At 39.4% G+C, this 17,539-nt stretch overlaps 1 protein-coding gene across 7 annotated transcripts in view; it reads left to right on the top strand.

Annotated features, from left to right (window-relative positions):
- CCDC88A (coiled-coil domain containing 88A) overlaps positions 1–17,539 on the top strand; it is a 77,931-nt gene that overhangs the window by 24,635 nt on the left and 35,757 nt on the right. For all 7 annotated transcript variants that reach the window (XM_053383650.1, XM_053383649.1, XM_053383648.1 and 4 more), the window contains exons 7-14: positions 847–987; positions 2,156–2,325; positions 8,777–8,858; positions 9,820–9,978; positions 13,777–13,923; positions 14,939–15,083; positions 15,856–16,040; positions 17,354–17,491. In XM_053383650.1, the coding sequence (XP_053239625.1) occupies positions 847–987; positions 2,156–2,325; positions 8,777–8,858; positions 9,820–9,978; positions 13,777–13,923; positions 14,939–15,083; positions 15,856–16,040; positions 17,354–17,491 (1,167 nt within the window). The remainder of the gene's footprint in view (positions 1–846; positions 988–2,155; positions 2,326–8,776; positions 8,859–9,819; positions 9,979–13,776; positions 13,924–14,938; positions 15,084–15,855; positions 16,041–17,353; positions 17,492–17,539) is intronic.

The raw sequence follows: 17,539 nt of genomic DNA, 5'->3' as shown, positions 1-17,539 counted from the left end.
GTAAATCTCTCTAAAATTAGAAAAAATACATTTAAAATGTTTCTGAAACAAGTCTTTCTGATCTTTTAATATTAAGTACCTACCCAGGTAACAACTTTAATCACAATGAATGAATGCAAGACATGACATTTCAGTAATTTTAGGGAAGGGAGATTCAAACCAACTGATGAATTTGAGAGTTTATCTGTATTGTGATTTTAAAAAAGAGTGTGAACAAGGGTGTGCACAAGATAAGAGCCAAAAAATCTTGGGACAAGAAGTTCATGAGTCAATTTTAGTTTCAACTTTAAAAAGTCATAAAGGTGGTATGCTAGAAAGGTACATGACTGCTAAGAGTATTCAGGTATGGTTTAAAGAGATGTTATTGTTATTGGTACCTGTATTTGTGTTAACTACCACTAGTCCTTAATAGCAGTTGAGGAATTTTTCATTTTAAAAATAAAATGGAGTAGATTTTTTTCATTTGATTTATAGACGGCTTAATATTAAAAAAATCTCTTAAGTGGTTTACAGTAATTTTACTTCTAAACAGAGATTGTTTTAATGTGCTAAATAAAATTATTTAAAAATAAGATACGCTGCTAAGGCTGTAATCAATATCTTCATTTATGAAGGATGAGCCAAGTGAAACTATTCCCAAATCACTGGATTTTTCTTGGACTAAGTGGTATGGATTTCAGAATGTTCCTTAAAATGTATTTAAGGTTATGAATCTTTGTTTCTTAAAGCTGACATGGACTTCAAATCTTTTGCTCCACATTAGGTTACATTCTGTTAGCACATCTTTTCATAGTCTTATCATTGAAACAGCACAGTTTTTACTTTATTGTTATTTATCATATGCAGGTAACTCATAATCAGGAAAATGTGTTTGATCTCCAGTGGATGGATGACAGTGCTCTGTCACATGACTGTATTGAGTCTCTCCTAAAAAATATGGCATTGCATTTAAAAAGGCTTATAGATGAGCGAGATGAGCATTCTGAGGTATGTGTCGTACTAGTTTTCCCCTTCTGCTAATGGACTTTTAGTTCTTAAAGAAGTGTGTTAATTAGAAAAAAGCCTGGGAGTATAACTGCTCAACTATTTGCAAATACTGAAATTTGATAGATTTGTATATTTTGTTGATGTGTAGGTACACCTGGCCCCTTTCAGAGGTTATGTTTTTAATATTACACTTCTTTAAAAACAACAGCCAGCTTTTGCCTTAGTGCTGAAAATAGCTGGCAGCTAAAAGCGACAATTGACCTGTTTGCACATCACATTAAACCATAGCTTAAAACAAACTATGGCTTTAAGTGAATGAACAGAGTGCTGATGCACTCCTGAGAAGTTCATGTAGCACTCTTCCCCTGCTCTTACTGCTGCCATTAGACTACAGAAATACAATTTTTAATTGTCTTCTTCTCAGTTCTCTAAACTGAGTGGTATTGACAGATGAGCATCTTGGCCTTGAAAAATATGGGTTAAATTCACACACACCTACTTATGGACTCAGAGGCAAGAATACTGAAAATCAGTTATCTAGTGTCATGGACTGGCTGGATGCAGAGGAGTTGTGGGAGTACCAGCTGGGGAACTCCTTAAGGAACCCCCAGGGAAGAAGGCTTGGATCCAGGGGGTTGGTTGTGGGATGGTTATGAATAGTCAGACGGAGAAGGAGCAGACTGGAAGAAGGAGGAGGAGGTCTCAACAGCAGGAGAGGTGACAGGGTTTAGTGAACAGGAGGAATCTGTGGCAGAGAGCAGAGGGTGGCCAAGAGGCAGAGTGGAGACAGGTTGCTGAAGAATCCAGGGAGTCTCCCCCTCCTGCTCCATCCAGCTGCTCTCCTTGAACTCACAGAGAAATGAAACAGGCAGAACAGAGAGTGGGTGTGTGCAGGCACAGCCTGAGCTTGCATGGGAAAGACACTGGGGAGAAGGAGTCCTAGTGGACACTGGGAAGGCGGGGACCTTCACTCCTTGCAACTGCTTCATTGGGGCAAGACCTAGAAAGAGTTACTGAGACCAGTAGGCGTGAGCTGTAGTTTGTTTCCTTAAATAAAAATTTAACTGCCCTGGCTTCGGGTGACACCCCCCCCCCCATTGCTGACCTATACCTAGCTCCTGCCCTGACATGCTTATGTGGTAATCAAAGATTTCATGTTGTATCTTAGACTATCATAGAACTCTCTGAAGAACGAGACTCTCTTCATTTTCTACCTCATGCATCAGCAGCACAATCACCTTGTGGATCTCCAGGCATGAAGCGCACTGAAAGTAGGCAACACTTATCAGTGGAACTAGCAGATGCCAAAGCAAAGATCAGAAGGCTTAGACAAGAGCTGTAAGTGCACTGTGAAGAGTGCTAGATGGCACTAAGAAACTCTGGGCCCTTGGGGAAGTAGTGTAAAAATAGCCTTTTTAGCTTGAAGTTTTATATTATTAGTATCTGTGTTATATATGCTGCTGTAGTTGTATATCAGACTTGTGTTGTGGTTAGTTAACAGTTTATTCCTATTTTCAGTTCATATAGTTGGTAAGATGGAAAATAATGCTTAAAGTATCTTACATTCTTATAAGGGCTTCCAAATTCACCTTCTGTCTTATCTCAGTTACAATACTCCTAGGGTCAGGGTGTTTGAGTTTAACTTTCAAGTAAACAAGTGTAGATTTTGAATGATAAGTCACTTGATGACTTCAATATGACTTCCAGTTATATGAATGTAGAACTGCAGCATAATTCTGTTGTGCTTACGCAGAGAAATATAAGCATTTTTGCAATTTGGCTCCTCTCTTTTCCAATGGTGTATTGGTGGTTTTGCGGGAATGAATTTCTGGATGAGTTCAGTATTTTTATAAAAAGATACGCAAGCACTTTGCACACATATTCAGGCTTGCAATCATTTTTCTTTTCTGAAGGTCAGTATCAAAAGTTCCTCAGTCTTTTGGTGATGGCTTGTGAAGTATAGGCTTTTCTGCATAGATTCAGGGAAAGCATTGGAACCTGAGTTTGTTGCAGGATGTGGTCCCTATGTTTATTTATCCCTGTTGTGTTGTCTTTTGTTGTGGGTAAATAACTGTTTTAGATTAAGGGAGTATCTCAAAGCAAGGACAGGTTTACCGCTCAAAGGTCATAGAATTGTAGAATCGTAGAGTTGGAAGGGACCCAAAGGGTCATCTAGTCCAACCCCCTGTGAAGGGGGAGAGGACAGGTTACCCCACCTAGGTCCGTGTAGTCACCCCCCCCCCAACCAAGCCTCAAGACCTTTTGAGAGATTTTGGACTGTAGAGATTATTGGACCTTTGGAGTTATGCTAAATGGCTACTAATTTAACAACCGTATCCCAAAAGATTAAGAGTAAATGTTACTTGACAAATTTGTAAGAAGTTGTTGTTGGTGGTGTTTTTAAGTTGGTATTTGGTCTGTTCTGTCATGCCCCTTCCTGTTCCATAGGGGAAGAATTTGACAATCCTGGCCTTAAAACATTTCTTGAATATAAGAATCTGAGACTGCTCTGAACTGGAGCTCACTTTTAAAAAAATTACCTAAAGGGGTGGTAGTTGGAGGCAGAAAATGTCTATGAACAGTGGTTATAGAGGAACAAGAATTTAGGGCAGTACAGCTCTGGTACTTTTGTCACAGCAGGATGACAGAACCATCCTTGCCATGGTTGTTTTATGGTTGACAGCTGATCCTAATAAATTAATTATTCTACTGTCTCTGCTGCTTTTGGGGATTTGTAATGAGTGACAAAGCCGCCTGCACTTCTAGATTCTCCTTGGAGGTGTGACTGTGGACTTTTTGGTTTATGGCTAATGAAGGCTGTCATGAAGAGTGCCTACACTTTAAAATTTACCCCATCCCACTGACTTTGAAATCTACTGCAAGAAGCCACTATCTAAGTCTATTATACCAAATTCTAGGTATTTCTGCCAACCTTTATCAGCTAGGATTTTCAGGGGTCTAACTTGGAACTAGTCACCTCCTTTCTTCCAGACATTGAATATTTATTGGTGACTGACAAGGAAGTAAGCCTTCTAAGTAAGATTAAACTTTGGATATTATACACTCAATTCTGAGTCTGCAAACAAATCGGTTTTGTGTCAGTTTTCCTAAGGATTTATTTGCAAAATATGTGGCAAATGCACGATAGCTGGCAGAAGGTGACAGCCCCTGGTGGGGTCAGCTTAGGTTAATGAAGTTGTTTTGCACTCAGCAACAGTTGTACTGGATGGCTATACATTTGTTTGCCATTACCATGCCACAATAGTCTTTTAAAATAACCTTATTTTTGGTTTTTAAAAATCCGTAAAAACAAGTGTTATCATCACATCCCTCAAATCAGGGTGTTGTGTTAGAAGAAATTTCTGCTTATTCTATCAGCTTTAACCTAAGTTGCCCAACAGCTGTTCTATAATTGTCTGGCCTTCTATTTAATTTTCTGATGTGTGCCATATGGTGCTGGGAACTTTGCCATTTGAATAATGGGAGGGTGTGCCTTTATGCCAGTGCCTGAGGTCAGCTCGATGACACCCCACTCAACTGGGCTATTAACAGTGTGTCCCCTTTGAGTGGTATGCCTTCTGAGCTTTCTGGAATCCAGCCACATGCATGTGTGTTCACTTGCTTTGTCTCATACACTGGGCTGCTTGACAACTATGATGCTGCTCCCAAATGATAAAGTCCTATCCTGCCATTCATTGAACAGGTTATAGCAACAAGACAACAGCACTCAAATCTGAGAGTTAGTGTTGAATTGTCATTGTAGGAACTGCAGACCAGTGTTTTGAATCGTAGCCCAGCCATGAACTCTGTGAGCGACCTTAATAGACCCATATAAAATCTCAGTTATTCATCCCCATAATTGTGTGCGAGAAGTGATTCAAACACACTATAAATTGCAAGGTTTATTATTACCTGTTACCAAGACTAATTCAACCATCTTAGAGTTTTGTTATGGAACAGAGTTGCAAAGATACTAGCAAAAACTCAATGCATACTGGGCAACCATTTAGAGACTGAATGACTAAGAAAACAGGGTAATCCAGGGTAGAACTTCTTTCCCAACTGCCCGTCAAAAGTTGATTGTATATCACGTACCTATCTGAAACAGTTGTGAGCACATGATGTTGCTCAGATTCCATCCAATTATATTAATAACTTTAGTGACTTCACTTTGGTTGATTGTTGTGTGTTTCATCACTGATTTTGCACTGGACTGCAGCAGTGATAGTCTGGGTGAGTTCCAGTGGTTTTCATCAAATAATACAATAGAGGACAAACATAATATTGGGACATTTACAGGATAGCCTATACCTGCTAAGTATACTAAGAACGATGTAATTCTTACAAAAGAGTTTTGACTATATCTTCTAAAACTGACAGAGTTAATTGTTATCTCACTTCAACTCTCTCTCCGCCCCACAAGCATACACAAAGTAATATATTTTAGTCATCATGAGCACTGGAATATAAGAGAAACAGATCTCATTTTCTGGTGTGTGGATTATTACATGTCTGTTGAAGTGAGCTTACTCAAGATATTCTGTAAACAGCTGCACTAGGAAAATTAATGCAAATTGCTGTTATTAATTTGACTGGCAGTTAATAGACTAAACAGTGCACACTGCTGCATTCTGTATAATTAAAAACAAATCATTTTATACTGTAGTTGAAGCACACAATTGGAAGTATAGACATCACTGAGAACATGTTACCACGTTTGCAGTGTGTTGGATTTATTTACAAATAAAGTTACAAATAAAATGCTAAATTTATTGATTAAGTTGTTTTTAGTAGTTAGTACTACTGTACCCTGTAAATTACATTCCACTTAAAATTGCATATACAACAAGAAACTGATATACAGCAGTACCTCGGGTTACAGACGCTTCAGGTTACAGATTCCACTAACCCAGAAATAGTACCTCGGGTTAAGAACTTTGCTTCAGGATGAGACCAGAAATTGTGCGGTAGTGGCGGGAGGCCTCATTAGCTAAAGTGGTACCTCAGGTTAAGAACGGTTTCAGGTTAAGAACGGACCTCCAGAACCCAAAGTGTTTGTAACCCAATGTGTTTGTAACCCGAGGTACCACTGTACTTATCTTAGGAAACTGCCTTATATCAAGTCAAAATGTTGACCCCTCAAGTCAGCGTAGTCTGACTTGCAGTGTCTCTAAGGTTTCAGGCAGGAAACAATTCCAGCCTACCTGGAGATGCCTGGGATTGAACATCGATATAACCTTCTGATCTATGTCCCTTCCTCTCAGAGTTCATGTTCTGGTTCCATTTACAGCTTTCTCTACTAACTGCAATAGTGTTTGCTGGTATTTTAACATCTTTGTCTCTCTTGCATTTTTCATATCTCAGTCACAGCTCTTTTAAACTCTTATATATATTATTTCAACTCCCCATCAAAGCCAGTCAGAATGCGAGTACAGTCCTGAATAAGTTTTTCGACTCCAATAGCTGTTCCCCCCTAAAATGTGTAACACTCAGTTTCCTCAAGTTCCTATACTGAACATTTGACCATTCTGGTCAGCACAGCCTATTTAGTAAAAGAGAGCAGTGCTTTTATAACAGACAACATAACATACAATGATGGAACCTTCTCCCTATTGCATTAATTGAAAAGTCTTTTCTGAGGATTGTGAACTGTAGTATTTGGTGAGGATTGCCAAAAATTGGGCAGAGACACCTTGGGCAAGCTGTCTCTGCCAGATTTTTGGCGATCCTCTTCTCTCGCTGCAGCTTCCTATTCCACATCCCAGGATTTTCCTGAGGGTTCCCTGATTACAGTCCCAATACCTTTTATTGTTGTCTAGTTGATGACTTAAAAAACATTTTAAAAAGCAGAGACATCACCTTGCCAACAAAGGTCCGTATAGTTAAAGCTATGGTTTTCCCAGTAGTGATGTATGGAAGTGAGAGCTGGACCATAAAGAAGGCTGATCGCCGAAGAATTGATGCTTTTGAATTCTGGTGCTGGAGGAGACTCTTGAGAGTCCCATGGACTGCAAGAAGATCAAACCTATCCATTGTTAAGGAAATCACCCCTGAGTGCTCACTGGAAGGACAGATCCTGAAGCTGAGGCTCCAATACTTTGGCCACCTCATGAGAAGAGAAGACTCCCTGGAAAAGACCCTGATGTTGGGAAAGATAGAGGGCACAAGGAGAAGGGGACGACAGAGGATAAGATGGTTGGGTAGTGTTCTTGAAGCTACCAGCATGAATTTGACTAAACTGCGGAAGGCAGTGCAATACAGAAGTGCCTGGCGTGCTCTGGTCCATGGTGTCACGAAGAGTCAGACACGACTAAACGTCTAAACAACAAAGTTGATGACTGAAGGGTCTTACAGTGCTTCAGCGATAAATGTTTCATAAAAAACCCCCACATGTATGGAGATTTAAGGAGCAATTACTATAAAAACATGTTTGTGTGTATTCTTGCAAGTTATTTTTCTCAAACTTAACCCTATGTACACGGAATCTTTTATGTAATGTCAGATTTAGACTGTGATTTTCTAATCTTGAATAATTTGGATATCTTATCTTCATTTTGATGAAGCTTGAATTAAATTTCCATTGGGCTTGTAAAAATTAATAATAAACTTGGATTCTTTGTTGTATGTATAAGGATAGGAAGAGAACATTTATTTACACATCCTTGCAGAAGTAGATCGGAGGATAATAATTGACATTTTGAGCATTAGACATTGAAAATAAAGCATATATGATGTGACTGTTGACTAGGGTTTGCCTGCTTTTTAATGAACTTTTGTAGTCCTGCTTTTTAGCAGTAGTTCAAGCTTAAGGAATTGGCAGGTGAAACTTTCCTGTTTGAAAAGTAGGCAATCTGATCCATTTGATATTTTATTTAAGCTAGTAGGCTTTATACAATTCTTTATTTGGTTTTAAAACACAAAGCTAATATCCCTTATTGCAGTGGTTCCCACTTGGTGATCCACAGACCCCAGGGGGTCCAGTGTAACCCACCCAGGGGGTCATAGAATCATAGACCATGGCCCATACCAGTCAACTGGGGAGGGGGGCTACTGGGTTGCTTTTTTTATTTTGATTATGTATTTTGTGGTTTTATATTTTGATTTTATTCTGTGAACTGCCTTGAGACCTCCAGGTATAGGACGGTATATACATTCAATAGATTTTTTAAAAAAATTACACACAAACACACTGTCCAAGCATCCCATTTCACAGTGCCCAAAACCACATGAGATCGCAGGGCTCCAAAACACACATTTTTGGGCGCTGTGTGCTCTCGCAGGAGTGCAGCCCAGAAGATGCGCACCATAGTTCTGCGCAGGGACACGTTGGAGGGTATGGTGGTACCATTCACATAACAAAAACTACCACAGAGATATCAACATTTTCAAAAGCAGGGGATCCTAGTTAATTGGGAACCACTGTCTTGTTTGATATGCTGTTAACTTTTGAAGAAATCTGTGATCCCCAGGTAAAGAGCAAGCCTGTGTTCATGAGAAAGATGTTAGATAAATTGTACTCACTAAGCATCAAGTTAAAAAATGCATGTGATGTGTTGGTGGGGTTGGGGGGAAGTGACTTAGAGTGCAGAGAGTTAAGCACACTCCCAGCTCTTCCTGGTTCATGGTTGATGAATCCAGAAGTTGGGTTTTTTTGCAAGACAAACAAAAAGCACCCTTCAGGCATCTGAAGTATAAATTCTGGTGTGAACTATGAAGGGGAAGTCTATTCATTTTGTTCTGTCCCTTTCTTCTTTAGTTCCTGTTTTTAATTAAATAATTTTATTTTTAGTGAGGAGAAGACTGAACAGTTACTGGATTGTAAGCAAGAACTGGAACAAATTGAAGCTGAATTGAAAAGACTGCAACAAGAGGTTTGGAAATTAAAGATAACTTCTCAGGCCATTGTGCTTAGATTAAGTATAGTTTATCAGTTTAATTAATTACATGTGTTGTCATGCTCCAAGCTAGGACCCTGAATTAAATAGGTTTTTGTGCTAAGGAGCTCTGGGTTCTGCCTCAAGTCCATATTTTGGTTTTTTTGGATGTGGTATTTTCCTGTTCTACTTGAGGTTCATTCAAATGTTTGGCCAATATGATATTATAAATTATATGAAACCTGTGTTGAAAAGTGTTTCCAAAAACATGGAAGAATAAAACTGACATGTAGAAAAAACAATTGGCATTACTTTTATAATGAGTTGTTATTGATTTCATCAGGTTTTAATGACAAGTCATCAAACATAACTTGATTCCTACAGTTTAATTGAGTTTAAAGCAAGCAGAGCATGTTTGTGAAACTGGTCATTGGACAACTCAGTCTCCTCAAGGGAATAATTCCTTTGAAGAGGAACATTACAGCATTGAAATTGCCTCAACACTTTTATATACATATAAGAAATAACACAGTTATCCTGGGATTAAGATAATTATTTGATTACCACCTTTTCTGTAAAACTAGCAATCATGTTACAGTAATTGTTTCAAAATTTCAGTGAGAAGGCGAATTTCCAGCTAAATAATGAGATTAATAATATATTGGGGCTTCAGTTTCCCCCACAATTACTTTGAAGCAAACCTCATTGAAGTCATGCTTATTTCCATGTAAACTTGCATAGGATTGAATTGCATGCAACGCATGCAGATTTCGTACATGGATCTGAATGCATTTGGTGTTTTGCTTCTCATTGCCTTTAGTATTTTGAATAGCTTAGTGTCGTTCTCCAAGCTTTAATTTTGCCATCTTGCATGAAAACTCAGTGTTGCTCATCTGTAATGTCAATGTTTTCTTCTACAAAATAATTAATAATTAAATATGTTTGTTTTGTTTGCTAGAATATGAATTTGCTTTCAGATGCCCGTTCTGCCAGGGTGTACCGTGATGAACTTGATGCTCTCAGAGAGAAGGCAATCAGGGTTGACAAGCTTGAAAGTGAAGTCAGTCGGTATAAGGAGAGGCTACACGATATTGAATTCTACAAGGCTAGAGTAGAGGTGACTTGAAATTCAAACATTAAAAATTAAAGTTTTATTCATTAGTAGCTTCTGAATCTGGTTGTTTTGAAGTCCTGATTTTCATGTAATGGAAAGCTATGACTAACTGCAACTTCCTAGTTTCTTTCCCTGCTTGTGTGATTTGGGAGCAAAGCGGTTTCATACGAAGGGTTGTATGCAAGCACACAAAACTTGTACACGTCAGTCAATTAATCCTACCCTTCTGTACTGGAGGTTTGTTTGTTTGTTTGTTTGTTTGTTTGTTTGTTTTTACTGTTAGGGATTTTGGTGTTTGGATTTATTTATTTTTAAGATTGTTATTACCATTTTTCATAATACAATAAAATATAGAAAACTAATGTAGATAAAGGGGACGCGGGTGGTGCTGTGGGTAAAACCTCAGTTCCTAGGACTTGCTGATTGTAAGGTCGGCGGTTCGAATCCCCGCGGCGGGGTGAGCTCCCGTCGTTCGGTCCCAGCTCCTGCCCACCTAGCAGTTCGAAAGCACCCTTAAGTGCAAGTAGATAAATAGGTACCGCTTTATAGCGGGAAGGTAAACGGCGTTTCCGTGTGCTGCGCTGGTGCTGGTTCGCCAGATGCAGCTTCGTCACGCTGGCCACGTGACCCGGAAGTGTCTTCGGACAGCGCTGGCTCCTGGCCTCTTGAGCGAGATGAGCGCGCAACCCTAGAGTCGGACACGACTGGCCCGTATGGGCAGGGGTACCTTTACCTTTAATGTAGATAAAAATCAAAAACAGGGTCAGGAGCAAATCAGCCATAAACCATATGATGTAAGTGAAGTTAACTCTTTACTAGAAAAACAGGATCTGCTCAGGAGTGCCAGGCCTAATGCGCACAACAACTCTTTGGTAGGTCTTGCCCCTATGAGGCAATTATGGAGACTGGAGGTCCCTGCCTTCCCACAGCTGCCTAAGCCTCCTCCTCTCCCCAGGTCCTTCCCAAATATCTGAGACTATGCCAACATTCCTATCTGTGCTCCTTTTGCTTCATACCTCTCCTGGACCTGGAAGACCAGGAGGGAGGGCAGTCTGTTGCAGCAAGGCGGGGAGAAACCATTGCTTTTTCACTGGCTGACTCATCTCTGCCTCTTGGCCCTCCTCCTTTCCTGCTTCTGCCTCTGCTTCTGATTCTGGACTTCTCTGCCACAGACTCTCCCTGCTCACTAAAGCCTGTTACCTCTTGAACTCCCAACACCACCACCTCCCAGTTTTCTCCTTTTGACTTCTCATTGTATTCCCACCACCAATCCTTGGACTCTAAGCCTCCTTCCCTCAGGGGTTCCCCAGTCGGTGCCTCCCACCCTTCCTCTGCGTCCAGCTAGTCCATGACATACAGCTACACAAAGTACATATAGAATTGGAGTCTTCTCTTAAAAATAGTTGTTAAACTTTACTATCCAGAGAATGTAGTATCTCCTCCCGGCTCTCACCTAGGATCTTTCTATCTCCTCCCATCCTCTCACCCTGGGAGACCAACATACCCAGGGTCTCTCCATCAACCATCTACCACCCCTATGAGTGTACAATCTCTGGACCCTAATAATGCCTCAAGCAAAGGACTTGGTGTTTGAATTTAGAATCTGTTTCAGTGACTTCCAAAGTGGATTCTGAATATTAATACAATTTTAGCTTAGGAGTCAGAATGATGTAGCTGTAACTGTCAGGAGGTCCTACACATGAGTAGGAGTCCAGCAGAGACACATCCCCGACTGGCATGTTCTCTCCCTCCTGGTCGTTCATTCGGGAGATTCAAAAGCTTTTTCCAACCCGAACATCACAGTGACTGATACCAAGAGACATCAGCACACTTCAGGATCAGCAGAGTATAGGCAGTCAGCATTCTGACTCAGTTGTGCAGCTTTTTGGCTAAACTACATTTATTTACATATACACACTCGGAGCATTGTAACTCAGGTCCTTCCTCTTCAGCATCAGACAGCATAGAGAAAGAACAAAAGACAAAAATCCTATATCACAGAAACACAGTAATAAAAACATCCTGTCTCCATCACTTCCCAAAATGTGGAATGAAAACATACACCGTCATGTGATAAAAACAATCCCATGACTGCAACACTGGGAATGAATCCTAACAGTAACTTCATCAAACTTTTGTGTGTGTGACACAACTCTGTTAAAAGCTTAATTCAGCAAATTATCAAATTATCAAAGATGCAGATGAACTGCATCCAAGAGTATTAAAAGAACTGGCAGATGTGATTTCAGAACCACTGGCAGTCATCTTTGAGAATTCCTGGAGAACAGGCGAAGTCCCGGCAGACTGGAGGAGGGCAAATGTTGTCCCTATTTTCAAAAAGGGGAAAAGAGAGGACCCAAATAATTACCGCCCAGTCAGTCTGACATCAATACCAGGGAAGATTCTGGAGCAGATCATTAAGCAAACAGTCTGTGAGCACCTAGAAAGGAATGCTGTGATCACCAATAGTCAGCATGGATTTCTGAAAAATAAGTCATGTCAGACTAACCTGATCTCGTTTTTTGACAGAATTACTAGCCTGGTAGATGAAGGGAACGCAGTGGATGTAGCCTACCTTGATTTTAGCAAGGCATTTGACAAGGTGCCCCATGATATTCTTGTAAAGAAGCTGGTAAAATGCGGTCTTGACTATGCTACCACTCAGTGGATTTGTAACTGGCTGACTGACCGAACCCAAAGGGTGCTCATCAATGGTTCCTCTTCATCCTGGAGAAGAGTGACTAGTGGGGTGCCACAGGGTTCTGTCTTGGGCCCGGTCTTATTCAACATCTTTATCAACGACTTGGATGATGGACTCAAGGGCATCCTGATCAAATTTGCAGATGACACCAAACTGGGAGGGGTGGCTAACACCCCAGAGGACAGGATCATACTTCAAAACGACCTTGACAGATTAGAGAACTGGGCCAAAACAAACAAGATGAATTTTAACAGGGAGAAATGTAAAGTATTGCACTTGGGCAAAAAAAATGAGAGACACAAATACAAGATGGGTGACACCTGGCTTGAGAGCACTACATGTGAAAAGGATCTAGGAGTCTTGGTTGACCACAAACTTGACATGAGCCAACAGTGTGACGCGGCAGCTAAAAAAGCCAATGCAATTCTGGGCTGCATCAATAGGAGTATAGCATCTAGATCAAGGGAAGTAATAGTGCCACTGTATTCTGCTCTGGTCAGACCTCACCTGGAGTACTGTGTCCAGTTCTGGGCACCACAGTTCAAGAAGGACATTGACAAACTGGAACGTGTCCAGAGGAGGGCAACCAAAATGGTCAAAGGCCTGGAAACGATGCCTTATGAGGAACGGCTAAGGGAGCTGGGCATGTTTAGCCTGGAGAAGAGGAGGTTAAGGGGTGATATGATAGCCATGTTCAAATATATAAAAGGATGTCACATAGAGGAGGGAGAAAGGTTGTTTTCTGCTGCTCCAGAGAAGCGGACACGGAGCAATGGATCCAAACTGCAGGAAAGAAGATTCCACCTAAACATTAGGAAGAACTTCCTGACAGTAAGAGCTGTTCGACAGTGGAATTTGCTGCCAAGGAGTGTGGTGGAGTCTCCTCCTTTGGAGGTCTTTAAGCAGAGGCTTGACAACCATATGTCAGGAGTGCTCTGATGGTGTTTCCTGCTTGGCAGGGGGTTGGACTCGATGGCCCTTGTGGTCTCTTCCAACTCTATGATTCTATGATTCTATGATCACTTTTGTTCCATTCATGCCATTTTTATGTTCTTTGACACAGTGATCCTCAGCTTCAATTTTCTTTCGGATTATTGTAGGAGCTAAAAGAAGATAATCAAGTACTGCTAGAAACAAAGACAATGTTGGAAGATCAGTTAGAGGGAACCCGAGCCCGTTCTGATAAACTGCACGAACTGGAAAAGGAAAACTTACAGTTAAAGGCAAAACTTCATGATATGGAAACGGTGAGCATACAACATGAGACATCAGATGTGTAGGTTTTAAAAACAGAATTATGCAGGATGAATTATTATAGGTGACATCCAGTGATATTTGCCTATTTGCTTAGTGGGACTTCCTACCTGTGTGTTCCAGATCTGCTCTGGAGAGTCACCTAACTCTGGACTCCTGCTGCATGAGCAAAAGCCTGCTCACGTGACATTGAATGTCACTCTATGAATCTGCTAAGGCATGGTTTGTTAACAAACCATTACTTGTTCCATTTTCAAACAAGTCATAGAAACACAGAATGTTGGCTTTATATTGAATCAGGCAGTTGGTTTATCTAGCTTAGTACTCTCCAGAGTTTTGGAGAAGAGGTTTTCAGGGATTGAAACTAGGGCCTTTTGTATGCAAAGTATTTGCTCTTCCACTTAAATATCGCCATTCTACTAACCTCATCTTAACTAAAACAATTTTAAAAGTTATTTATGATACTGTGTTGTGCTTGATTTTTTTTAAAATCAACCAGTTTTATTTATTTTTATTATTTATTTATTTGTTTGTTTGCTTGCTTGCTTGCTTGCTTTTTTCTTAAGAAACAAGGATGTTTGATATAGAATAATTTTGGTAACACACTGTATTGATATAACATTCATTAAAAAATGGTTGATTTTAAAAAAAATTGTTTTCAAGGATAGGATAGCATAGCATCATAATCTTTAACATCTGATAATATGATTGTATATACAGGGGGAGACCATTTTAGGTGCGTCCAATTGACATGTGATTGCCAACGCGCAGGTCCTTTTGTATCTGGAAGAGGGCAGAATGTTTGGGGGTAGGCAGGGAGTGCTTATGCACTCTCTACCAGCATAAGTTTAAATAGGTCTTTTTTCCACTGCTAACACTAGATCAAGATCCTTTAACATAAAAGATTTAAGTCAGTAGCATTTTGCAAAATTTTTGTTACTGAAATAGGTTTGTGCACTTTGAGAAGAACTTTTAAAGAGTTTTTTCCCCATGTAAACAATGTTTAAGGAACGTGATATGGACCGGAAGAAAATTGAGGAACTTATGGAGGAAAATATGACACTTGAAATGGCTCAGAAGCAAAGTATGGATGAATCACTGCATTTGGGCTGGGAACTTGAACAAATAAACAGATCATCTGAACTTTCTGAAGGTAGATGAAGATTTAATTCTGCATTTTCTTATTTTCTTCTGTTTATATGGGAAATAGGCAACTGAACATTGCAAATACTCCACATGCTGTAAACAGATATCCTGTAAACAGTTCTCCTTTGATGGGCCCAAAGATGTAGCCATGTGAACAAAGTAATATGGCTCAACAATAGGTGAACCATAGGTGTAGTTTGGTGTTTGGGCTGGGATAGCTAAATATATAATAGAGTGGTACCTCGGGTTACATACGCTTCAGGTTACAGACTCCGCTAACCCAGAAATAGTGCTTCAGGATAAGAACTTTGCTTCAGGATGAGAGCAGAAATTGTGCAGCGGTGGCGCAACAGCAGCAGGAGGCCCCATTAGCTTAAGTGGTGCTTCAGGTTAAGAACAGTTTCAGGTTAAGAACAGACCTCCAGAACGAACTAAGTACTTAACCTGAGGTACCACTGTAGTTTAAGGAAGGTTGCTGGTTGGATTCACATGTAACTCCAAGCCAGAGTTAAAACACACAAAAGTTTGTAAGCCAGCAACACACCATTATGTCACATCATGTTTTGTTGACAGTAGACAAATGGTCATTAAATTATGGCTTAGTCGTATGGGAGAACTATTATGTCTTCAGCGGTGTGTGGCAGCAGCATGATCAAGTAGGGAGTGGCGTGGTTCGCTTCAACATGGTTCCAAGGGTGCAGTGTCAATTGTATATAAGAAATACCTACAGATAATGGATGGGAAAGTCATTTCCATTGTTTTTTTAAACAAACCCACAGCGCCACGAAAGTCACTTGGTCATGAAGTGAATGAACTGACTTCAAGTAGGTTACTGAAACTAGAAATGGAAAACCAAAGTTTGCTAAAGACTGTGGAAGAGTTGCAAAATGCAGTGGGATCTGCAGAAGGCAGCAGTTCAAAAATGCTGAAAATGGAAAAGGAAAACCAAAGACTAAGTAAAAAGGTACCATTTTTATTGTATTTTTAAAATAGGAAGAAGGTAAATCCTAGCAAATAATTAAAAAATGGAGATTCTAAAAACATCTTAGACTGTTAAAGTTTCTGTAAGCTTTCTATCATGAACTTCATTGTAGGTTCCCTGTCTTAAGTCTCGTTTTAAACAAATGTTTTGTTTAATATTATCTGTGTATGTTTAGCCAGAGGATTTACTTAGTTTGACAAACATTTTCTGAAATAAAGTAGCTCTTAATGGTTTACCTTTTTTTTGTATACTTTTTCAAAATTATATATATTAAATATCTGGCTTATTTATTAGTTAGACCTTTTCTACCCTGTTCCAGGTAACTTTTCTCAAAATTGGAACAGGACAGAAAAAATATGAAGAAACACAATTGACAAATGCCTTTTAACACATAATAAAGAAGATAAAAATTCTGCTTTGTTCTAAATCCATCTTTTTAAATTTTGTGGTGTTACACTACCTAGAAATATTTCATCTGAGTATATTTTGCTGTAATTGTATATTAATGTTTTGGTGGGTTACACACACTCCTAAGTTTCCCTTGGCAAACCAGGCTTCTCAACATCAACCGCTTTTGAAGGCACAGTTTGGATTCAAAGCACACCTGCAAATAGCATAAAAGGGACTAGTTATCAGTGCTAATCAGCAGATCAGGAGCCTTCCATTTTTTATTAACTGCAGTTGCTTGTTTCATCTATACCCAACAAAGAATGATTAATCCTAACAATGGTTTAGTTGAAACAAGCCATCTTCAATCCTTGAGTTATCAATCTGACTTATTTCAATAAATTGTAGTTAAGATTAACCTACAGTAGAGCTGGGATGTAATGCTAAACTCTGGCTAATCAAAAAACAGATGTGAAAGCTGCTGATCTGCACTTCACAGCCACACTGGTGGAGGAGAATGTTGAAGCCCAAGGCTTGCTGCAGTTTATCTCTTCAAAATAATGATTTATTATTATATTTAAAGTGTTTTTGATTCCAATACAAATAACTGTTTTAATCTGCAAGATGTTCAATGTATTTTAACACTCTTTTACAAAATGCAGTATAAATTCTTGTGCAGAACAATATTTTCAATAGAAGCTACATAAATTTTCAGAAATAAAGGTGTTGAAAAACCAGATATTCTGGACACTTCTGTATGTTGTCCTTGGTCTTTAATTTTTCTTATAGGAAAATTTCATTTTGGAGAATAGGGACTTAAGAAACAAATAGTAACTAAAAACTTTCTGCATGTCTTATACACTGTAATGTAAAATTTTATCAATTTTATTTTGTTTTTATTTCTCTAGCTGGAAGGACTTGAGAAGGAACTTTCTGAAGAGAAACAAGGTCTTCAGAATAGTCAGAATCTTAGCAAAGATCTAATGAAAGAGAAAGCCCAACTTGAAAAGACTATTGAGACTCTAAGAGAAAACTCAGAGAGACAGGTAAAATGACAAAGATTTTCACTTGTCAAGCTTAACTTTCTTTAGATG

The sequence above is a fragment of the Podarcis raffonei genome, chromosome 3 (assembly GCF_027172205.1).
Source record: "Podarcis raffonei isolate rPodRaf1 chromosome 3, rPodRaf1.pri, whole genome shotgun sequence".
Classification (NCBI taxonomy): domain Eukaryota; kingdom Metazoa; phylum Chordata; class Lepidosauria; order Squamata; family Lacertidae; genus Podarcis; species Podarcis raffonei.
The sequence above is the reverse complement of the archived record's forward strand: the minus strand, read 5'-3'. Positions and strand labels throughout refer to the sequence as shown.